Consider the following 24,765-nt stretch of genomic DNA (forward strand, 5'->3'; position numbering starts at 1 on the left):
AATGCATCTCTGACAGCTTGTTTCAGCTCCTCCATAATCTCATGTTTTGTAACGGGGGTAACAGGACTTTGTGGACATCCTGTACACTGATGAGTATTTCAACACAATGATGTCACTCCAACCCTCTGTGCATGCTGCCAGAGCTGTAGCACCAAATCTCAATAATAAATGATCCCCAAATAAAATTGTCACTCCATGGCTATTTTTGGAACATTGCTGTGTGCAACTGCCTGCTGTGTTTCACCCACAAAAATAGTCACTGAGCTTTACAGTATATCCTGTGAAGCATTTTGAGATGTCTCAATGATGCAATAAGACGCTATAACAAACCCAAGGATTATTATTACAGAGAGAGGTTGATAGGGTATGCACATGGGTTGATTGTTGGCAAATTAAGCTTGGTACAGACAAATGTAAGGAAGTAAAAATAGGAGGCACACAAACCTATGGCAGGATAGAACTTCCCAGGGGGAAGCTAAGCGACCTAGAGGTGATGTTTAACTTGCTGTTCATCATAAATGAGGCAAACCAAGATGCCGGGCTACATATGGGACATCAGATGAATTCAGATCATATGGGTTCCTGATATATCCACGATTTTGTGTGAAAGGGTTAAATCTACACAGTTCACTGTCTACCTCAGTTTGATGCTGCTTTCAGTGCTCAGGGAACAAAGTGAAACTGCATCAGTGGTGTCTCAACCTCCTGATGACATTGCCACACTCACAGGCAGATCAACACAGCAGACAAGAGGGGAAAACAGCAACCATGGATCAAAGGAATCTGCAGGGTCTGTGAATGTGAGGCACTGCGTAGAGGAATTTAAAAAGAGGTACCCGAGTCTTTAGGTTTCGTATTGCACTTACAGCCGTGAATGTCTCAAAGTGTTTTGCACACATCTGTAAAGTATAGTGATCATTGTAGGTAAATGTGGCAGCCAATTTACTCGTTGAAGTGAATGGCCGTGAGTGACACCAGCTCCCCTTCCCTTTAAACTTTAGGTGCGTTATCCTTGCTCCTCCCACCTCTTTACCAGAGTAGTAAGTGGGAACCTGGTTGTTAGTCGATCGGTGGATCGCTTTCTGGGGGTTCATAATCCCTCCAAAATAAATACTAAATTGGCCACTTCAATCCACGGCTGTTCGTGGGACACCGCTGAGCGCAAGTGTTTGCTGCGATTCACCCCCACACACACACACACACACACAGTCAATCCACTTTACAGCGTATCCTGCGAAGAGCTTCGAGGCGTCTCGGAAGACGTGATAAGGCGCCGTATCAAATGCAAAAGGAATATTATTATTATTATTATTATCATTATCATCATTGCTCTCCCGGCTCCGATGAGGAGCAGAATGGCGGATTTCGATCAGGGCTCTGGAAACAGTGTCGAGAGAAGGTCTTCGAAAGGGGGAAAGGGATATAATGTGTACATATTTTTTTTAAAAAAAGGTTGAAAGGAAAACATGTTAAAGACGAGGCCCCGCCCAGAGCTGCTGTCCCTCACTCAGTGCAACCAAAACCCGTCCCCCCCGCCTCTCGCCCCGCCCGCCGTCACCGTCACCATGGCGACGCCCGCCCGCTGTTTCCCTCCGGAAGCGTTGGGCCGACGCACTCCAGCTCGAGGGCAACCAACTTCCGCTTCCGGGAGTTTGCTGCTGAACGAACGACGGCGCCAAAGTCACAGAGATACACAGAGACGAGAGCGATAGAGAGAGAGGGAGGGAGGGGGAGAGGGAGAGCGCGCGGGGCAGGGCGGGGCGGGGCCGGGCGGGGCAGGGCCGGGCCGGGCGGGCAGGGCAGGGCCGGGCGGGGCAGGGCAGGGGCGGGGCAGGGCCGGGCCGGGCAGGGCAGGGCAGGGCAGGGCCGGGCGGGGCGGGGCAGGGCGGGGCAGGGCCGGGCCGGGCAGGGCAGGGCCGAGGCTGTCACTGACACTGGCATTGAGCAGCGCGGGAAGGAGCTGAGGGATGGCGAGGCGGAGGCCGCGCTGCTGTAGCTGAGGGAGGGAGGGAGGGAGGGAGAAGCGGGCCCGGCGGCGGCGGCGGCGGCGGCGGCATCACCCGGAGAGCAGCGGCGGCGGTACAACTCGCTGACAGGTAAGCAGCACCGCACACACAGCCTCAGCCTGGCACCACACAGCCTCAGCCTGGCACCACACAGCCTCAGCCTGGCACCACACAGCACAGCCCGGCACACACAGCCTCAGCCTGGCACCACACAGCCTCAGCCTGGCACCACACAGCCTCAGCCTGGCACCACACAGCCTCAGCCTGGCACCACACAGCCTCAGCCTGGCACCACACAGCACAGCCCGGCACACACAGCACAGCACAGCCCGGCACACACAGCCCGGCACACACAGCACAGCACACACAGCCCGGCACACACAGCACAGCACACACAGCCCGGCACACACAGCCCGGCACACACAGCACAGCACAGCCCGGCACACACAGCACAGCACACACAGCCCGGCACACACAGCCCGGCACACACAGCACAGCACAGCCCGGCACACACAGCCCGGCACACACAGCCCGGCACACACAGCCTCAGCCTGGCACCACACAGCCTCAGCCCGGCACCACACAGCCCGGCACACACAGCCCGGCACACACAGCCCGGCACACACAGCACCGCACACACAGCCTCAGTCCGGCACCACACAGCACAGCACACACAGCCTCAGCCTGGCACCACACAGCCTCAGCCCGGCACCACACAGCCCGGCACACACAGCACAGCACACACAGCCCGGCACACACAGCACAGCACAGCCCGGCACACACAGCACAGCACAGCCCGGCACACACAGCACAGCACACACAGCCCGGCACACACAGCCCGGCACACACAGCACAGCACAGCCCGGCACACACAGCCCGGCACACACAGCCTCAGCCTGGCACCACACAGCACAGCACAGCACAGCCTCAGCCTGGCACACACAGCCTGGCACACACAGCACAGCACACACAGCCTCAGCCCAGCACACACAGCCCGGCACACACAGCACAGCCTCAGCCTGGCACACACAGCCTGGCACACACAGCCCGGCACACACAGCACAGCACACACAGCCTCAGCCTGGCACCACACAGCACAGCACAGCCTCAGCCTGGCACACACAGCCCGGCACACACAGCCCGGCACACACAGCCCGGCACACACAGCCCGGCACACACAGCCTAGAACAACACAGACTTGCATGGCACAGACTGGCATGGTACCACATGGCACAGTGCAGCCCAATCCACTGTCTACCACAGTGCAGACTGACATAATATAGCCTGGCATGTCCAGCCCATAATAATAATATATATAATAAATATAATAATGTCTCACACTGCCTGGCCCTGCGCAGCCTGGCACAGTGCAGCCCAGCCCATCTCACATTGGCTGACCCAGTACTACCTGGCACGGCCCATCTCTCACAGTCTTTTATGTTTACAGTCGATCTCCTGCAAAGTCTGGCACGACACTGCAAACGGCATTAAAGTAAATTTGATAATCAGTTGAAGAGCAATATAAAAGGAAATAGCAGAGGAATTAGAACAGGAACAGGAGGCCATTAGGTCAGTCGAGCCTGTTTCACCAGTTTATTGGAAAAAGCAAGCTTTGGCTCAGTCTATCACACGCTCGCCTCTGAGTCAGAAGTTGTGTATTCACGGCCCACATCAGGAACTTTGAGCTCACAGTTGGGTTAACAGGGAAATACTACATTGTTGGAGGTGCCGTCCTTTGGATGAGACATTAAACTGATGCCCTGTCTACCTGTTCAAGTGGATATTCTGGACTTGAATTCCACAAAATACCCAGTCAATCCACTTTACAGTATATCCTGTGAAGCGCTTTGTGAGTCTCAACAATGTGATAAGATGCTATATCAAATGTAAGAATTACTATTATATTGCAAAGATTATTAATTACGAGACTAATCCTATTTCTGACATTTCCTCATACCATTTAATTCTTTTACTTTCCAAGTATTCGTCTGTCTCCCTGTTAAACATCCTGTTGATCTGCCTCTACGGCTTTTGGGATGGAGTGTTCCACATTCTCACTGCCAGAGTGTGAGGCCATGTTTTCTGGTTTAGCTCTAACTTGCATATTCTGTTGTGTTTTGGCTCTGTCTCCCACAGGGCCAATATCTAGCTTCACAATACCCTTCATTATTGTAAACACCTCAATCAGATCACCCCTTGTGTGTCAGTCTGGCACAGTGGTAGCGTTTTCGTCTCTTTGTCAGAAGGTTGTGGGTTCATCCTCACGTCGGGACTTGGAATTACTTAGTCTAAGGTGACACTCCAGTGCAGCGCTGGGAGGGTGTTGCATTGTTGTAGGTGTTGGGTTTTGGGCAATGAGCAGAATAAAACCAGCTTATTCTTTACAGCCTTCCTTTAAATAAGGACCAGAGAACAGAGGAACCAAAGACACTCAGCAACTTATGTTTTTGAAAATTTCTTTACTTAATAAGAAATGTAAAGCTTGTTGCTTCATTTATCACAAACACAACAGACAGTCTAGCATAGACAAATGTCTGTATCAAAGTCAGTTGGTAAATTCACAAACAGCAGCAAAAGTCTTGCATCAGACGAAAAGTCTGGTTTCAGACCAGAAACCTCTTCGTAAATCGTAAATCACTTCGTTGATTACGAAGTGAAAGTTGAATCTTTAAATGATGGACAGCTGAGCTGTGTATTTTATTCAACAGTTGTTAGCTGGTGTTAATTCTGCTCGACAGTTGTTATTCTTCTTCCCGTTACCTTTAAGACGATTTCAGACGTTCTGAAATTTCTGCAGTTTCCTTCTTCCTGAAATTGCTGGAGTTAATGAACATTGATGAAACGATGGAATAGTCTAAGTCTGACGGATTTTAACCCCGAAGAAAACACATTTGCTTCACTAGTTCATATTGTCACATGAAAGATGGCTCTTGTGTGGACAGCACCTGATATGCTATGTCCTAGGCTGAACAAAGTTTAGTTCATAACATAAGAACATAAGAATTAGGAGCAGGAGTAGGCCATTTGTCCCCTCTAACCTGCCCCGCTATTCAATAAGATCATGGCTGATCTATTCTAACTCCACCTACCCGCCTTATCCCCATATCCCTTAATCCACAAGAAATCTATCAATCTCAGTCTTGAATATGTTCAAGGACTGAGCATCTACAGCCCTTTGGGGTAGAGAATTCCATAAATTCACTACCCTCTGAGTGAAGAAGTTTTTCCTCAACTCAGTGCGAAAGGGCTTACCCCTAATTTTAAGACTATGACTCCTGGTTATAGTTTCTCCAACCAGGGGAAAAAGTCTCCCACCATTTATTCTGTCGTGCCCCTTTAATAATCTTATAGGTTTCTATAAGAACACCTCTCATTCTTCTATATTCTAGAAAATATAGGCCTAAATTGCTCAACCTATCCTCAAAATTCATCCCCCTCATCTCAGGTACCAACCTAGTGAATCTATGTTGTACACGAGGCGAGTGCATCCTTTCTTAAATAAGAAGACCAAAACTGCACACAATACTCCAGGTGCGGTCTCACCAGGGCCCTATACAGTTGCAGCAAGACTTCCCTACTCTTATATTCTAACCCTTTTGTAACAAATGCCAACATACCGTTGGCCTTCCTAATTGCTTGCTGTACCTATAAACTAACTTTTTGTAACTGGTGTACAAGGACACCCAAGTCCCTCTGAACACTGACACTATCTAGTCTCTCCACTTCTAAAAAATAATCTGCTCTACTGTTTTTGCCACCGAGGTGGATGACCTCACACTTCCCTACATTATACTTCATCTGCCACCTATTTGCCCACTCACCTAGACTATCTATATCTTGTTGCATTTTTTTAATATCATCCTCGGTGTTTACTCTCCCTCCTAGTTTAGTGTCATTTGCGAATTTGGATATATTAAGTTCGATGTCCTCATCTAGATCGTTGACGTAGATTGTAAATAGTTGAGGCCCAAGCACTGATCCCTGTGGCACGCCACTAGTCACATCCCGCCAATCTGAGAAGGACCTGTTTATCCCTACTCTTTGTTTTCTTCCCCTTAGCCATTCTTCAATCCATGCTAATATATTCAACCATACATCTTTTATAATCGATTTGCCACAGACAGGATGAAAATGTAAAATCTTTCCATTCTCACGTCCATGAACCAATTATCTCACATAAAATAACAATAAAATACAATCTGCAGAATTGTTATTGTTATGGAAGACCATGAATTGTTATAAAAAACATCTTTAACACAAACGTAAATTTGTTATGGGATGACATCTTCAGCTACCTCATCTTTAACACAACACCAATTAAAACATGAATTTGTTATGGACAAACATCATGAAAAATCTTTCAGCTACAATAACAAGTCATCTTGATTTTCTTAGCTACATCATCATTTTAACCATTAATCAAAATGGTTATTTCGACTACATGGGTTAACATATATTCACAATTTCAGTTATGAAACGGGATTACAACATATGTGCTCTTCAGATGAGACTTTAAACTGAGATCCCAACTGCCTGTTCAGGGGTATGTTAAAGATCCCGTGGCACTATTCAAAAAGAGAAGGGAGTTTCTCCTGGTGTCCTGGCCAATAATCCCCCCAAATAAAATTGGTCACTCACTCCATGGTTGTTTGTGGGAATATTGCTGTGTGCCACTGGCTGCCACATTTCGCTCACAAAATACACAGTCAACCACTTTACAGTACTTCCTATGAAGCACTTTGAGGATGTGAAAGGTAGTATATCAAGGATTATTATTATTAATTGGGGAGCAAGCACGATGAGGAGGGAGCAGGGAATGGGATTAGTGTATAGAGCTCCTGCTGGGAAGGGAGCACCAGCACAGACGCCAATGGTCAAAGAGCCACCTCCTTTGCTGTAAATTCTGTGTTACTATGATTGGGAACACTTGATCACTGACGTGGTTTATGCCAGAGAGGGAACAGCTGCGGTTGGATTAAAGGAGCAGGATTTACGACTTAAACCAGTCTGTACAAAGGCCGATTCAACATTAATCTTTAATCTGTAATACTTTGGTTCAGTGAGTGTGTAGAGGAGAAACCCGGTTGGACGAGAGTTTGTCCTGCTCTGTCCCGTTCTTAAGCTGTGGCTGCAACTGGGTCTCGCAGGTACTTTGTACATGTCTTGCTGAAAGTACGCAGAGTGCAGCTGCTGTCCCCAAGACCCAGAGCTGCTTTCAAAGTCCTCCACGGCCTTGCTCCTCCCTACATCTGTGACCTGCTAACTCCATACTGACCTCTGTTGAATGGGCTCTGGCCTACTCCATGTCCCTTGCCCTGCCCACCCCACCATCGGCGGTTGGGCCTTCAACCATTCTGCCCCCACACTTTGGAACTCCATCCCACAGTCCCTTCACCGCGCCCCTCCCTTGCCTCCTTCAAGACCCATCTCAAGACTGACTGCGCTTTCGGTCACCCTCTTACCCACACCTTCCCTGTCCTCCATCTCTACTGGTGGGTGGGTGGAAGTTTACCTAATTGGAGGGAATAATAACAATCTTTGTATTTCATATAGCGCCTCATCACGTTGTTGAGACGTCTCAAAGGGCTTCACAGAAACACGTTAAAGTGAATTGACTGTATGTTTTGTGGGTGAAACATGGCGGCCAATTGTGCACAGCACTGTCCCAAAAACAGCCGTGGATTGAGTGACCAAATTATTTTTTTTTGAAGGGATTATCCCTGGAAAGCAATCCGCCAATCAACTAACAACTGGGTTCTACTGACTGCTGGGTAAAAAGAGGCGTGTGGAGTAAGGAAACTTGCCTAAGGTTTCACCCTGCCCGGGAATCTAACCTGTGAGGAGAGTGGCTAAGTAATACGTTACAGGACTTCAATAAGAGTGTGGAATTCGAGTGCGGGGTCACTGACTCTTTCTGGCCGCATTCCCCCCCGTGGGGCAGTAGGGTTGTGTTGAGGGGCAATAACTGACTCTCTCTCTGTGCAGGACAGGATGGTCGCACTGAGGGGACCGCTCTTCCTGCTCCTGCTGTTTTTCAGCAGTTTTTTCGGCAGTATCTTCCTGCTGGCTCCCCTCCTGCCACTCATGCTGATCTCCACGTCGCTGTATCGCTGGATCACAGATCGCATCATCGCTACCTGGTTCACCTTTCCCGTGGTAAGTGCCAGGACCACACTCACACTGCTTCTAATTCACTCCCCGTGAGATGTTTTCATGTGATCAGGCACTAGATCAGAAGAACACGGGCCAGGGAGTCCCTTAATGTAGTGGTTAGAGCACTCACCTCCCAAGCAAGGTGATTCCTGGTGGTGGTTTGTGGGGGAGGGACATTAGATAAGTTTCTTCTTCCTCCTTGATGGGGCTGGGATTTAACTCATTCCCTCTAGTGGGGCTGAAATTTAACCCTTTCCCCTCAGGGATTTAAGTCGTTTGCTGTGCTCCACAGGCGCTGATAGAGATGGTGCTTGGGGTGAAGTTGGTGATCACAGGCGATGGCTTCTTCCCTGGCGAGCGGAGTGTGATAATCATGAACCACCGCACCAGGCTGGACTGGATGTTTCTGTGGAACTGCTTATTGCGATGCAGCTATCTGAGGAAGCAGAAGATCTGTCTGAAAGACACCCTAAAGTCCCTTCCGGGCTTCGGTAAGTGCCTTGTGTGTGTGCGTGTATGTAATCCACTCCAGGTTTTTTTGGTTAGTTCCTGTGTGTGTGTAATCCATTCGTTTNAAAAATATATGTCGCTGGAAACAATCAGCAGGTCAGGCAGCATCTATGGAGAGAGGAAAGTGAATTAACATTGCAGGTTGATGACCTTTGCTCATACTTCCAGCATCTGCAGTACTTCTTTTTATTCATTGAAGGTTTTGGTTAGATCTTTCACACCGTAAGAACTAACCTACCTATCCAACCTGCTTGTACCCCACTCCACAAACCACTTCATTCACTCGGCTGACTCCGGCCTCCTGCATGTCCCCTCCACTCCACACTTGGTGGTTGTACTTTCAGCCCCGAAACTGTGGAACTGTCTGGCTCAGTCCCTTTGCTTTACTGTCAAGATCACACCTGAAGAACTTCCTCTTCAACCGTACCTACAGTCACTTCCCCTTTCTCTCTGGCTCGGTGTCAAGCTCCGACACTGTTAGCAACAACAACTTGCATTTATATAGCGCCCCTCATGCAGGGAAGCGTCCCAGAGCGCTTGAGTCTCTCTGAGACCCTACCGCACATGAAGGGTGCAAGTTAATGCAAGTTGTTGTGCTTATGTGTGTGTAATCCACTCCTGGATTTGGTTAGTTCCTATGTTTGTGTGTGTGTCTGTGTGTGTGTATAATTCACTCTGGGTTTTGGCTGTTGAGCCTGGATCAAAATAATTCTTCAAACAGGGAATTGGATGAACACCTGAGCAATAAAACCAGGATTTAGATCACAAAATCACAAGCGGTTCAGATGAAGCAGTCCCTTCGGCCCATCGGATCCCATCCCTCCAGAACACCCGTCCTCCCATCCAGTTTCTAAGGAAACTCACCTAAGGTTTTGCCCCGCCCAGGAATCGAATCCGGTTCCTCTCGCATGTGAGACGAGTGCTCTAATCACTATGCGTGGAGGGCACTATGTAAGTGCAAGTTGTTGTTGTTTGTGAATAGCCCATATCTGCTCTGCAGGCTGGGCGATGCAGGTGGCGGCTTTTATCTTCATCCGAAGGAAGTGGGAGGAGGACCGGACCCACCTGGAGGCCATGCTGCGCTACTTCTGTGAGATCAAGCAACCACTGCAGCTGCTCATGTTCCCCGAGGGCACCGACCTGACACGTGAGTTCCTCTTGGCATCTGAGCCCACACCCCGTCGGCCACATGGGTGGGCGAATGGGGGAGGGACGAGGGCTTGGATCGCTTGGTAACTGTGCCGTTTCATCTTCTCCCACACCAAGCTTGTCAGCCTGGCTCAGTGGTAGCGCTGTTGCCTCCGAGTCAGAAAGTTGTTGGTTTAAGCCCCACGTCAGGACTTGGAATCATACGGTCTAAGATGCCACTCCAATGCAGGGTTGGGAGGCGTGCTGTATTGTCAGAGGTGCCTGAATAGACATTTAACTGAGGTCCCATCTGCCTGTTCAGGTGGACATTACAAATCCCGGGCACTATTCGGAAAGAGAAGGGAGTTTCTCTCTCCCGGTCTCCTGGTCAACAATCCCCCAAATAAAATTGGTCACTCACTCCATGGCTGTTGAGTGGGACACTGCTGTGAGCAATTGGCTGGCATATTTTACCCACAAAATACACAGTCACTGCACTTGAACAACATGATAAGGCGTAATATCAAATGCAAGGATTATTATCATTATTAGTGTGACCTGGTAATGCCTTATCAACCTGTCTGCCCCCTCCATTCAACAGGCCTGTTTCTTGTCCCCCACCCCACCATCAGCAGTTGGACCATCAGCCTCTCTTCCCTTTGGAACTCCATCCCACATTCTCTTCATCTCGCTCCCTCCCTTACCTCATTCAAGGCACGTCTCAAGACTCTCCTCTTCGACCGCGTCTTTGGTCACCCTCCTACCCCTACGCTCTCAGCCCTCCATCCCTCCTGATCTGATCCCCGGATCGGTTCCAAATCCGTGACTGTCCAGCGCCTTGGGACGTTATCCCGACATGAAAAGCGCTGTATAAATGCAATTTGATATTGTTGTTTTCCAGCCTTCACGCAGTTTCGGAGCCACGAGTACGCTGAGCAGAGCGGGCTGTCCAAGTACGAGTACGTGCTGCACCCACGTACCACCGGCTTCGCCTTCATCGTGGACCAGCTGCGGAAAGGTCAGTGCCAACCGCGCCAACTTCCCCTGGACCCTTCCTATTAAGAGGAGGCTGACGGAGGGCTGCACAGTCACTGCACTTTAGAGTATAACCTCTGAAGCTCTTTGAGACGTCTCCACGATATGAAAGGGTGCTGTATAAAATGCAAGGATTATTATTATTAACAACTATTATTCCTGTTGCTGTCCGGCAGGAGCTAACTTGGATGCGATCCACGACGTGACGGTGGCCTACCCCTACAACTTCCCCCAGACCGAGAGGCAGCTCTTCACCGGCAACTTCCCCAAAGAGATCCACTTCCATATCTACCGGCACTCAGTGGACTCCCTGCCCTCCTCGCCGGACGGGCTGAAGGCCTGGTGTCAGCAACGCTGGCGAGCCAAGGAGAAGCTGCTCAAATCCTTCTACGGGGGCCAGAGGTCCTTCAAGGTGCAGGGCGAGGGCCTGGTGCCACACTGCAAGTCCGAGCTCAGGGTTTTCCTGATCAAATGCGCCTCGCTGCTCTTCTGGCTGCCCTTCATCGCTGCGGCCTTCGTGCTGGTCTATACCTACACGGCCGCTCGCTGGTACTTCACCTCCATCCTCCTTTTCTTTATCTTCCAGGAGAAGGTCTTCGGAGGCTGTGAGGTCATGGAGCTGGCCTGCCATGCTGGGCTGAGGGGCCAGCGGCCGGCACAGCACCATGCTGAGTGACATGACTCCGCCCCACCCCCTCACTCCCCACTATGTGCCGAGTGACCCCACCTGGGGAGGGAAGGGGGGCTTTGTCTCTATGCTCCTTGTCCGTCGCACCCTAAGTGAAGAGTGTGGGGAGTGACCTTGTTGCCTCAATGCCCCCAATCTGTCTGTGTCTGTGTGTTCTTTTTATATTTGCATGGAAATGTAATTTAAAATAGCAGATTTTCTCTCTTCGTGACGGGTGTCTTGCTCCCATACCCGGGTGGAGCGAGCGGAAACAGAGCCTCTCTCCCTCCCTCCCTCTCCCCATCCCCCACCCTGCCCCACTCACTCTGATCTCATTTTGCGCCGGTTTAAAAAAGTGAAGGCGCAATTGTCAGACTGAAACAACGCAAAACAGGAGAGCATTCCCTCTGCTGTGCGTCATTCGTCCAGGTGTGCATTGGGGGGGGTTCTTGACAACGGCTTGTGTAGGCAGTACCCCTCTTCCTCTTCACCCCCCCCCCCCCTCCCAATGAGGCTGTTATAGGACAAAGCGGCAGCTCTCCTCCCCTGAGCTCAGCGATGAAATAAACCCCGGGGGTCTCTGACCGGCAACAGGGAGTGTGTGTGTGTGTGTGTGCAGGGGGGGGTGCGTGCTGTCAGTTCCACTCAGCCATTCTCACCAATCAGCGATTCAGACGCCATGAAAGCACAGATGTTGCACTTTCTCAGGACCTTGTTTCCCCACCCCTGTCCCTCGTGGTGTGAGTGAGCCAGCCCACACGGGGTGGCTGAGATGTGAGTCCAGTGTCTGATAGTTTTCTGATTCCATCCATGTGGAGGACGAGCAGGGAGCCTGGCCACTGCTTTTTATATTCCAATCCGTCCCGACTGACTCCTAGCTGTAGGTTCACCACACAAGCCTCGTAGAAATGGGGACACGCATGTCATATCTGTGTCGCCATCAACACTCATGTCGCCATATTCGTGGGACATGCACACTTGGGAGGCGTGAATAAGTACTCGTGTGCCCTGAAAGTGGGTGATGTGCGTGTAGCCCGTCCTCAACCGGTGTCGTGTTTGCTGTTTGTGTTTTTTTAAGAGAGCTTGATAGTAATAAATATTCTTCAACACTTTGCCTGTCTTTTGTACATCACACAACAATAGATTAAATTTTTATAGCACCTTTCACTTAGGGAGCTCGTCCCAAGGCGTTGGGATTTTAAGGGAAAGATTGGAGGGATGGAAAAAGGGTGAGGTGTGTCTGATTAGGGTTGCAGGAACTGAAGTCTTGGCCACCAAGGCTAGTACGGAGAGGGTGGGGGGAGGACACTAACAAGCCTGAGTTAGCTGAGTGGAGGGGGAGGAGTGTAAGAAGATTGGAGAGATAAGGAATGGATGGATTTGCAGACAGTGCTCTCAATGGCAAGCTATATGTTTCTAGCTGGTTAGACTCCAGCAGTTACCCCCCACTGTTGCCAACTTGCGCCTAACACTGGAATTAGGTAAGCAGGATGTGTCCCTGCATACTGGTTTGGTTTGCATACTCTTAAGCATGGTGATGGGTTTCCCTGAGTGTCAGATGCCCCTGTGGGTAAAACACTTCCTCACATTTGTCCTGAAATAGTCCGTTTACACAACTAAATCTGGGGATTGTTGGCCAGGACACAGGGAGAAAGAAACTACCTTCTCTTTTCGAATAGTGGTTTGGAATCTTTTAACATCCACCTGAACAGGCACAGATGGGACATTGGTTTAACGTCTCATTCTGAAGGGCAACACCTCTGACAATGCAACTCTCCCCGCGGCTCTGCATTGGAGTGTCAGCCTGGACTGAACTCAAAGTCCTTACGTGGAGCTTCTGACTCAGAAGCGAGAGCGCAACCGATGAGCCAGACTGAGAGCTGCCTGGGCCTCTTGTGCTGTTTCTTTGCTCCTCACGTTGTTGATTTAGTCAATTGCTGGTCCCCTCGTGGAGTTGCTGGCCTCCTAATGCAGTTGGTCCCCTTGTGCAGTTACTGGCCTCCTAATGCAGTTGGTCCCGTTGTGTAGTTGGTCCCCTCGTGCAGTTGCTGGTCCTCTTGTGCAGTTGATGGCCCCCTCGTGCAGCCCCATCAATGGGATGGGATGTGCTGGTACTTGTAACGATGAGGCAGCCGGTGCAGTACATGCTGCGGCCCTGTACACAACACAATAGGCCTGAGCTCAGCAATCAGAGAGTTCTGGATGTCGATGGAACAAGAGATTGTTTACATTCCCTATCCAGCTATAAACCCAACGCCACTGACTCCCACTCAACACAGCCCCCAGCCCTCCCCCACCCCACCTCCAACTTCCCCTGAGCTGTCTGTAACTCATAGAATCGTGGAATTTACTGCGCAGAAGGAGACCATTCTGAAGAGCTTAGTCCCACTCCTGTTTCTCTCCCGTTGTCCTGGCCAACAATCCTCAAGATAAAATCTATCATTCCCTTCATAGTTGTTTATGGGACATTGCTGTGTGCAAAATGGCTGCCTGTTCACCAACAAAACACACAGTCACTACACTTTACAGTGTATTTTGTGAAGAGCTTTAGGATTTGCTCCCAACATGAAAGGCATTGTACTAAATGTAAGGATTATAATTATTATTGTGATAAAATCTCGAAGCACTTCATAACAAATACTGTAAAGTATAGTGACTGTATTTTGTAGGCAAATGTAGCAGCCAATTTGCGCAGAGCAATGACCCACAAACAAATGACCAACGGTATTCACTGTAAATGGAGTGACCATGTGTCTAAGCACTACAAAGGGTTCATTGTAAAGTTTATGAAATGGATGTTTAGCTTCTCTTCATATGTATATTGTTTGTTTCCATTATTTGAATGGTGCCACACTCCACTGCCTGCCCATTTACTCTGAGCACAGACCTGCTGCCCGTCCCCCTGAAACCCTCAGTGCTACCATCAGTGGCCAAGCCACCAGCCACTACACCCCAGATTCATAAATTCATAGAAGATACAGCCAAGAAACATGCCATTCGGCCCATCTAGTCGGGCTGGTGTGTCAGACTGGCTCAGTGGTAACACTTTTGCCTCTGAGTCAGACGATTGTGGGTTCAAGCTCCACAGTCGGGATTTGGAATCACATAGTCTAACCTGACGCTCCAGTGCAGCGCTAGGGATGTGTTGCATTGTCAGAGGTGCTATCCTTTGGATGATACATTAAACCATCTGTCTGTTCAGGTGAACATTAAAGATCCCACGGCACTATTCAAAAAGTGAAGGAAGTTTCTCTCTCCCAGTGCCCTCGCCAACAATCTCCCAATAAGACTGGTCACTCACTTCATGGCTGTTGGTGGGCCCTACTGTGTACATGTGGCTGCTATGTTTCACCCACAAAATACAGTAACTGCACTTTACAGTGCTGTATATCCTGTGAAGCATTCTGAGATGTCTCAATGACATGATAAAGTGCTATAGCAAATGCAAGGATTATTATTATACTCCACAAGAGTGCCTATCCTAGATCCTATCTCTAGTCGCATATCCCGGCTTTTTCCCCATATTCCCTCAACTTTATTCTCTCTTAACTGTATGTCCAGTCTTTTTTTNAATGTTCACATGGCGTGCCACCCCAACAACTGACTGTGGTAGAGAATTCCACACTCCCACCACATTCTCTGCGTGAAAAACCTCCTCCCGATCTCCCTTAAGATGAAAATCAAGAAATATTCAATCAAGAAAAATGTATTTGTTGGGCAAAATGATTGAACCACTATTGTTCTAGACCAACTGACCACTAAAAATAATCTTTCCCTGTCCACCCTATCTAGTCCCGTAGCGTAGTGGTTAGAGCACTCGCCTAGCAAGCGAGAGGACACAGGTTCAATTCCTGGGTAGGGCAAAACCTTTGGCAAGTAATCTTACTCCACCCACACTCCTGTTTACCTAGCATTAAGTAGGAACCCAGCTGTTATTTGAATGGCGTATCGCTTCGCCGGGGAAATAATCCTTCAAAACAAAAAAAATGAGTCACTCAATCCTCAACTGTTTGTGGACACTGCTGTGCATTATTTGCTGCCATGTGCCCACAAAATACACAGTCAATCCACTTTACAATATATTCTGTGAAGCGCTTTAGGACATCTCAACAACGTGATAAGATGCTACATCAAATGCAAGCATTGTTATTATTATTATTATTGTTATTATTATCTAAGCCTCCCATCATCTATTACATTTCTGCTCAGCCTTCTGAGCTTCAGAGAAATAATGCCCAGTTATCGAGCCTTTCCGTAAAACAGTATTTCCCCAACACCCTCTGCACTTTGACATCTTTCCTATAATGAGGAACCCAAAACTGCACACAGTATTCCTACTGTGGTCCTACACTTTCAAACTCCCTGCCTCAATCCATCAACCTTGCCTCCTCTTTATCTGTCTTTAATTCCCACTTTAAAACCTAACTCTTCAACCACACCTAAGGTCATCTTCCCCTCCAGCTCTTCCCTCACTTTACCACCACTCTACAGTGCTCCAAGACACTACCCTGTGTGAAGGGTGATACGTAAATGCAAGTTGCTGTTATAGTCACAAACCTGCGCTGCCCCTTCACCATCTCCTGCAACAAGGAGGTCAAACCTGAGCACAATATTCCACCTGTGGCCAAAATGTAGCTAAGGCAATTCCAACACAATATTTTTTTAACTTGAGTGTGTCCAATGGTGTTTTTTTTCAGATTTTGCTCCACTATGGGATACGTCTCTCTGCCCTTGGTCTGACCTCTCTGCTCCTCATCTGCTCTCTTCTGGCTAGACTGCGGTTCCATGGGTGCTGGTTGCTCTCCAATACCTGTCTAAGTGACAACTACTCTTGTGTGAACCTTGGCAGCAGCAACAAGAACAACTTGTGTAGTCCACCATGTTGTGTGTCAGCCTGGCTCAGCCTGGTAGTGCTCTCACTTCTGAGTCAGAAGGTTGAATCCCACAGTCTAAGCTGACACTCCAATGCAGCGCTGGGGGTTTGCATTGTCGGAGGTGTCGTCGTTCGAATAAGACCTTAAACCAAGGTCCCACCTGCCTGTTCAGGTAGATGTTAAGGATCCCATGCCTTTGAAAAGAGAAATGAGTTTCTCTCCCGGTGTCCTGGCCAACAATCCCCCAAATAAAATTGGTCACTCACTACGTGGCTATTTGTGACAAGGTGACAATGGATAAGGTGCTATATCGAATGCAAGGATTATTATTATTATTCACACAGGGTAACATCTTGGAGTGTTTGGCAGAAGTGTCAGCAAGCCACTCGGCTGTAGAGGAATGGCCTGCCAACATTTAGTGGAGTCCTGTAGCTCAGTGGTTAGAGCACTCGCTTTGCAAGTGAGAGATCTGAGTTCAATTCCAGGCAGAGGGCGAAACCTTGGGCAAGTTTCCTTACTCCACACAGAGCCTAATAATAATCCCACTAAAACAAAAAACAATAATAAATTGGTCATTTTCAATCTACGACTGTTTGTGGGATACTGCTGTGCGCAATTGGCTGCCGCGTTTACCCACAAATATACAGTATATTCACTTTACAGTATATTCTGTGAAGCGCTTTGGGACGTCTAGAAGACGTGAAAAGCGCTATATCAAATGCAAGGATTATTATTATTATTATTATTTACTGCCAAACTCTGACCTCTCCCCACCTGTGGCTCCGTGAGCCAATTACCCCCATCCTCTCCCGGCTCCACTGGTTTCCCATCCCCCAGAGGATCGAGTTTACAATCCTCGCCCTCACTTTTAAAGCCCTCTATGGTCTTGCTCTTCCCTACCCCTGTGACTTCTTAACCCCATACCAACCTGTCCGGTCCCTCCACTCAGTGGGCTCTGGCTTGCCCTCTTTCTGCCTGCCCCACCATTGGCGATCGGGCCTTTAGCCCTTCTGCCCCCACCCTCTGGAACTCCATCCCAGAGCCCCTTCCTCTCGGTCCCTCCTTTACCTCCTTCCAGGCCTGCCTCAAGATCTTCTTTTAACATGCCTTTAGCCACACTGCACTGAGGTCTCAGCCGAGGCTAGCACGGAGCTGAGTGAAGGGAGAGGAGTGTAAGAAGATTGAGAGATAAGGAGGTGTAAAGGAGTGGATGGATTTGCAGACTGTGCTCTCAATGGCAAACTATTTTTAGTTGGTTAGACTCCAGCAATTACCCCCAAAGCACACTCTGAGGTCCCCAAGCCTTGGCTCTTGCCAACTTGAGCCTAACATTCTGGAATTAGGTAAGCAGCATGTGTCCCTCCAGGGAGAGAGCAGGCAGTCCATTTCCTTGTGTAGGTGGGATGTATGTAATTCTCAATTTGGTTTGGATACTCTTAAGAATGGCAATGGGTTTTCACACGTGTAAGACACCTGTCTGCTAACACCCCCCCCCCCCCCCCCGCCCCCCCAAAAATGGACTTGGAGTTGACAGTGAGGACTGTGAAGTCAATCTGCTGGGAGACGGAGAGACAGTGGAGACTGGTGAGAACTGGGATGACGGGAGTGCAGTGTTTCATCCAGGTGACGATGTGAGCGCCGGAGTTTTGTTGAATTAGGAGTTGTGGGGCTGGGGGAATGAAGGGTTAAGGCGCGCTTGGGGCCTGGGGTGTTTACCTCGCTGTAACAATGTGCGGTGTGAGTGGCAGTCACCGGCCCCCTATTCAGCACACCCATGCCACCGGTGGTAACACTGGACACCGCCCTGTGATTGGAGGGAAAACACAGACCTGGGTGACGGCACAGGGAGAAGTGCTGAGTTCCAGTTGGCTTTTTGAAATACACCGAGCTGACGAGTTGCTATTCTCTGGGTGAAGGTTCCAGTATAGCACAGGCTCAGTCGTCGTGATTTATGCTTTGGAAGGGGCACGGCAAGGGCATCACTTAGCAAATGTGTGGAGTTACGTGGTAAGCGCCTTCTTAAACTCATTTCCTATGGATGTTGTGTAGACCCGAGAAAAAGTGGCTGTGGCTTTAAGACGTGGTGCGTGGGGTAAGGGGCACCTTAAAATCAGACCTTGGCCCTACGCCAAGCTTTTGGAAGGTCCGCTTAAGAAATGTATTTGGGTATTTGGGGCTCTGGGGGAGTGAGTGTACGTTGTGTGTATGTGTCGAGGGTGCGAGCGTCCCGGCAGAGTTTTCCAGATAAGTAACGTGGTCCCTGTCTGGGGACTAACCCTCTCCCACTCCACCACCACCCCCATCTCCCCACCCTTCCCCCCTCCACCTGTCAGACCGACTAACCCTGGGCACCGAACCAAACTCCTTCTGTCACTGGGCTTGTTTCTGCCAGTTTCCCTGAGGGGAGAGGGGTGGGGTAGAGGGGGTGCTAAGGGGCGGCAAGGGATCAGCAAAGGTGCAATTGAAGAGGTAGGTTGTTAGACAGGTTTTGAAAGCAGAGTTGGAGGATGCGTATGAGGTGGAGAGATTTAGTGAGAAGGTTCCAGAGCGGGGGCAGAGTGGACGAGAGGCTCGCTCATTAATGGTGGAGCTGGGAGGGAGAGTGGGTACGTGGAGCAGACCTGAGATGAACGAGGGGAGGAGGGAGCAGGAAAGCAGGAGATCACAGAGGTAAGGGTGAGTGGGCACAAAGACGTTGGAGCATTTGAAAGTTAGGATGAGGATTTTGTTGTTGATTTACTGACAGATTGGGCGCCAGTGGAGCCTGATGAGGATGGACCTTATAGGCTCATCGAACCTGGCCTGGGAAAGCATTCTGGCTGCAAGTTGTGGATGTTGTGTATCTTGTGGGTGGTTCTGTTGGGAAGGCCAGTGAAGAGAATGGTGGAGGTGACAGAGGTGTGCACAAGGGGTTTGGTGTTAGGGGTGAGGGAGGGATGGAGGCAGGCTATATTGTGATGATGGAGAAGGTGGCCGTGGGCAGGGAAGCTGAGGATAAGCAAACACCAATATTGTGCACTGGCTTTGTGAACTGAGTGAGTAACTGAGGGATTAGATAGAGCCGGAGCAGAGCTGGCACTGGTGGGAACCCAGCAGGAAGAAGCAGGAGTAATAATCAGTCTGGAAACTCTAGAGAGTAATAATCAAGCAGGCAATAAGAAAGAGTAAATAATCCGACAGGAAACTCTAGAGATTAATAATTCAACAGGAAACATAAGAGTAATAATCAGGCAGGGAACACAAGAGAGTAATAATCGGACAGGAAACAAGAGAGAGTAATAAATGGACCAAAAACATAAAAGAGAAATAATCGGGTACACAATACAAGACAATAACAACGAGACAGGAAAGATGAGAGAGAGTAATAATCAACAGGAAACAAGAGAAAGATTGATAGACAAATAGGGAACAAGAGAGTAATAATGAAATAGGAAGCAAGAGAGGGTAATAATTAAATATGAAACAATAGAGAGAAATAGTCAGACAGACAACACAAGAACAAAAAGGATAGGAAAAGTAAGAGAGTAATAACCAGACAAGAAAGTAGAAAGAGAGTAATAATCAAATATGAAACAAGGAAGAGAGTGATAATCAAATAGAAAATAGGAGAGAGAATCAGGAAACATGTGGGAGAGAATAATAATGACAGAAAATACGAGAGAAAGAAGAGTATTAATCAGATAGGCAATAAAAGAGAGAGAATAATAAGACAGCAAACACTACAGAGAGGTAGTATTAACTAGACAAGGAACAAGAAACAAAGAATAATAGAACATGATGGGCTGAATGGTCTCTGCTGTAAATTTCTATGAAACAGGGATAGGAATAATCAGACAGGAAACACAAGGCAGTGTAATAATCAAATAGGTAGTACAGCTAGAGTAATAATCACCCAGGTAACAAGATAACATAATAATTAAATAGGAAACAAAATAGGAATAAATAGAAGAGTAATAATTAATAATAAATAAAAGAAGGGGCAATAATCAGAGAGGAAACATGAAAGAGTAATAATCAGATAGAAGACTAGCAAGAGTAATAATAATCTGCTATCAAACATGAGAGAGAGTAATAATCAGACAGGCAACATGTGAGAGAAAATAATAATCAGATAGGTAATTCAGAAGAGAGTAATAACTGGACAGGAAACACAACGATAGAGTAATAATCAAACAGGACACATGAGATAGAAGTAGAGTAATAATCAAACTGGAAAATTGGATGAGAGAGTAATCAGACAGGAAACAAGACAGAAAACACAAGAGAGTATTACGTAATAAGACAGACTAATAAACAGACAGGAAACAAGATCAGAGAGTAATAATCAGGTAGAAAGCCGGAGGGAAAGAGTAATAATCAGCCAGAAAACACCAGAGATAGAGCAATAATCAAACAGGACACACGAGATACGAGAGCAATAATCAGACAAAAAAGTACTAGGGAGAGAGTAGAGAGATGCAGAGGGGGAGCAAGCACCGACCGCCTTCTGTGCTGGAGTGTGAATGATTGTATGTAGAGGGTATTTGGGGGCCAGCGTTAGTGACCCTCGGGGCTGGGTGAGGGCAACGTGTAAACAATCTTCCCTGTCCATGGCTGTGTCTCTGATCTCCAGGTTTCCAAAGGGGACCTTTCTGAGGAGCTGGCTCACTAAGTCCCGCCCGCGTCTACTCCTGCTGCTGGCAGGGCTGAAAAGGCCAAAGGTCAACTTGATGAGGAGGAAGAGGATGAAGAGAACAAAAGTAGCAAAGGCCACGTAAGCGGTAAATATGATTCTGCGGCGTGGGGTGGGGGGGAGGTTGGGGTGGGGGAGGGATGAGGGGAGAGGCTCCATCTCCATCTCCATCTCTATCCCGGAATCTATCACCTGTCTCAGACAAGAGCACATCTCAACGATATGTTAAGGCGCTCTATCAAATGCAACTATTATTATTATCTCTAAACCTAACTACCTAGAATTCTTTGAGCTGTTATAATAATAATACTAATCCCTCCAAAAAAACAAAACAATAATAAATTGGTCATTTTCAATCCACGACTGTTTGTGGGACATTGCTGTGCGCAATTGGCTGCCGCGTTCGCCCACAAATATACAGTCAATTCACTTTACAGTATATTCTGTGAAGCACTTTGGGACGTCTAGAAGACGTAAAAAGCGCTATATCAAATGCAACGATTATTATTATTATTATTACTTACATTTGGTATAGCATACATCACATTATGAGGATGTCTCAATATGCTTCATGTGGAGTCTCGTAGTGTTGGGGTTAACGCATTCGCCTCACAGGCGAGAGGACTCAGGTTCGATTTCTGGGCGGGGAGACACCTTAGGCAAGTTTACTTACTCCACACCTGTCTATTTACTCAGCAGTAACTAGGAACCCAGTTGTTAGTCGACTGGTGTATCGCTTTCCATGGGTAATAATCCCTCAAAAAACAATTTGGTCATTCAATCTATGACTGTTTGTGGAACATTGTCGTGCGCAATTGGCTGCAACATATCGACCCACAAAATTCACAGACAATCCATTTTACAATAGTATTCTGTGAAGCACTTTAAGACGTCTCAACGATGTGATAATGCTCTATATCAAATGCAAGATTATTATTTTTATTATTCATAGGATTTACTGTAAAGTGTAGTGACTGTGTATTTTGGTTCCTTGTTCTACTCTTGTGCTGACAGTCTGCTCCATACGCTTGTCACGTTTTTACTGAAAGCTTTATTTTCTATTTGTTTTTGTTGTCCTTTTGTGACCTTTTGTTCTTGAATTTTCCACGCGGCAGAAAAGCTTTTCTGCATTCAGTTATTCTGAACTCATCATAATAGCTTGGTCAGTCAGTAGCACTCTCTGGGTCAGAAGGTTGTGGGTTCAAACCCCACGTAGGGACTTTGAACTCACTATCTAAGTTCATACTCCTATTCAGTGCTGAGGGGGTTTGCAGCATCGTCAGAGGGTGCCGTGCATTGGATGAGACATTAAACCGTCTCTGCCTGTTCTGGTGGACGTTAAAGATCCCATGGTATTACTCAAAAAGAGAAGAATAAATAATCCTTGCATTTGATATAGCGCTGTATTACGTTTACGAGGCGTCTCAAAGCGATTCACAGAATATACTGTAATGTAGTGGTTAGAACACTTGCCTCGCAAGCAAGAGGACCCGGGTTTGATTGCTGTATGCAATTGGTTACTGCGTTTCGCCCACAAAATACACAATCAATCCACTTTACAGTATATTCTGTGAAGCACTTTGAGACGTCTCAACAACGTGATATGGCGCTATATCAAATGCAAAGATTATTAATAATAATAATAATCCTTGCATTTGATATAGCGCTTTTCACATCTTCTAGACGTCTCAAAGCGCGTCCCAGAATATGTTGTAAAGTGAATTGACTGTATATTTGTGGGCAAAACGCAGCAGCCAATCGCGCACAGCAGTGTCCCACAAACTGCCGTGGATTGAAAATGACCAATTTATTATTGCTTTGTTTTGGAGGGATTATTATTAGGCGTGTGGAGTAAGGAAACTTGCCCAAGGTTTCACCCTGCCTGGAATTGAACCCAGGTGTCTCGCTTGCAAGGCAAGTGCTCTAACCACTGAGCTACAGGACTCCTCAAAAATATTAGGTCAGATGCCAAGGGGAGAATTCCAAAATTATTCCTGGACGTCAATTGCCGGAGGAAACAAAAGAAAAAGATCCACAGTAATGAAAATTTGACGGGTGGCAACCGAATCAATCTGGACTGGATCATGGAGGTGGTTGTGTATTGAGGAAAGTTTAAAATATAGCGTCTATCCAAAATAGACCATGAGGATGTGGACAACAAGAACAACAAAATTACATTGTATAGCGCCTTTCACATCAGGAGGACGTCCCAAGGCACTGGACAGTCAGTGTTTCGAACCTGAGCTGGAGGTTGGAATCAGGGAGGGTGGAGTTCGGGGTGGGGAGAGGGAAGGAGGGTGATCGAAGGCACGGTCAAAGAGGAGGGTCTTGAGATGGGTCTTGAAAGAGGCAAGAGAGGGGGTGAGGCGGAATGGAGTTCCAAAGGGGCGCCCAGAGTGGCTAAAGGCCCGCCCGCCAATGGTGAAGCGGAAAGGCGGGGGACGTGAAGCAGGTTGTGAGGGTAGGGAGGAGCAAGACCATGGAAGGCTTTGAAGATGAGGACCAGGATCTTGAACTGTATCCTCTGTGTGATGGGAAGCCAGTGGAGTCGGGCGAGGATGGGGTGATTTGGTCACGGAGCCTGATGCGGGAGAGGACACAGGCTGCAGAGTTCTGGATGATCTGCAGCCTATGGAGGAAGGAATTGGGGAGGCCGACAAGCAGTGAGTTAAGCCTGGATGTAATGAAAGCATGTATGAGGGTCTCGGCGGCCTGCGGTGTGAGACAGTGGCAGAGCCGGGTGATGTTGCGGAGGTGGGGGAAAGCAGAGGGGGTAATGGCACGGGTGTGGGTAGAAAGGATAGGTGAGGGTCAAACAAGACGCCACGATTCCGGACTGGCTCAGTGAGGTGGAGTGTGCATTCTTGGATGGTGAAGCTGTCAGTGCTGAGGTGTGGAGGTGCTGACGGGAGTCAATCAGGAAAACTCAGTACTTGTTGAAGTTCAGCTGTAGAAAGTTAGCTCTCAACCGGGACTTGATGTCTGACAAGACATTCCGTCAGGACAGCAGTGATCCTGGAGTCAAGGGTGGAGGCAGAGGGATAGAGTTGGTTGTCATCCTCATACATGTGGAAGTTGATCCCATGTCTGCCGATGATATCACCAAGGGGGAGCATATAGATATTGAAGAGGAGGGGACCAAGGACAGAGCCCTGAGGAACACCGCAAGAGACAGTGCAGGGTCTAGAGGAGAAACTGTTTGTAGAGATAAAGTGAAGAAGGTGTGACAGGTAGGATCTGAACCATTCAAGGACAGAACCATGAAGGTTGAGGTGAGAGGAGAGGCGGTAGAGGAGGATGCAGTTGTCGATTGTATTGAAGGCAGCAGAGAGGTCAAAGAGGACGAGGAGACTGAGGGAACCCTGCTTCGTCAATGGACAAAACGTAATTTGTCACTTTGACCAAAGCTGTTTCTGTGCTGTGGGCAGCACAGAACCCACAACCCACGAAATACTGGGTGTTTCTTGTGAGCTCATGCAGGTCTATACTTCTTTCTGTATTCCTGCGTTGTCAGGGGTGCCGTCCTTCAGAAGAAACATTAAACCAAGGTCTCATCTACTTGTGTTGAAGTGGACGTTAAAGATCCTGTGGCGCTACTGGAAAAGGGGAGTTTCTCCCGGGCACTGTAAAGTGTGGTAACATTCTACTAACTTACACCTTGCTGATGGGGAGGGTATCAAAGAGCTGAGGAACCAAGCCCAGGGGCAGCAGAGTCTGTCA

At 48.2% G+C, this 24,765-nt stretch overlaps 1 protein-coding gene across 2 annotated transcripts; it reads left to right on the forward strand.

The window, feature by feature from the left end:
• Positions 1 to 723: 723 nt before the first annotated feature.
• Positions 724 to 12,611, forward strand: lclat1 (lysocardiolipin acyltransferase 1). 2 transcript variants are annotated; one of them, XM_007898306.2, is made up of 6 exons: positions 724 to 832; positions 7,992 to 8,162; positions 8,452 to 8,650; positions 9,670 to 9,816; positions 10,699 to 10,815; positions 11,009 to 12,611. In XM_007898306.2, the coding sequence occupies exons 2-6, from the start codon at positions 7,998 to 8,000 to the stop codon at positions 11,506 to 11,508; spliced, it is 1,128 nt and encodes a 375-aa protein (XP_007896497.1). In that variant the 5' UTR covers positions 724 to 832; positions 7,992 to 7,997; the 3' UTR covers positions 11,509 to 12,611. The 2 variants fall into 2 exon arrangements, with proteins under 2 accessions (XP_007896497.1, XP_042189177.1); XM_042333243.1 differs by lacking the exon at positions 724 to 832 and adding an exon at positions 1,895 to 2,096.
• Positions 12,612 to 24,765: the final 12,154 nt, after the last annotated feature.

This window comes from Callorhinchus milii, unplaced genomic scaffold (assembly GCF_018977255.1).
Source record: "Callorhinchus milii isolate IMCB2004 unplaced genomic scaffold, IMCB_Cmil_1.0 Scaffold3, whole genome shotgun sequence".
Lineage (NCBI taxonomy): Eukaryota > Metazoa > Chordata > Chondrichthyes > Chimaeriformes > Callorhinchidae > Callorhinchus > Callorhinchus milii.

Excerpts from the sequence above, each read along its gene's own strand:
- lclat1 (XM_007898306.2), top strand. The coding sequence starts at position 7,998 with ATGGTCGCACTGAGGGGACCGCTCTTCCTGCTCCTGCTGTTTTTCAGC. Across the intron at positions 9,817-10,698 it reads CGAGGGCACCGACCTGACAC|CCTTCACGCAGTTTCGGAGC; the intron begins GTGAGTTCCTCT and ends GTTGTTTTCCAG. Across the intron at positions 10,816-11,008 it reads CGTGGACCAGCTGCGGAAAG|GAGCTAACTTGGATGCGATC; the intron begins GTCAGTGCCAAC and ends GCTGTCCGGCAG.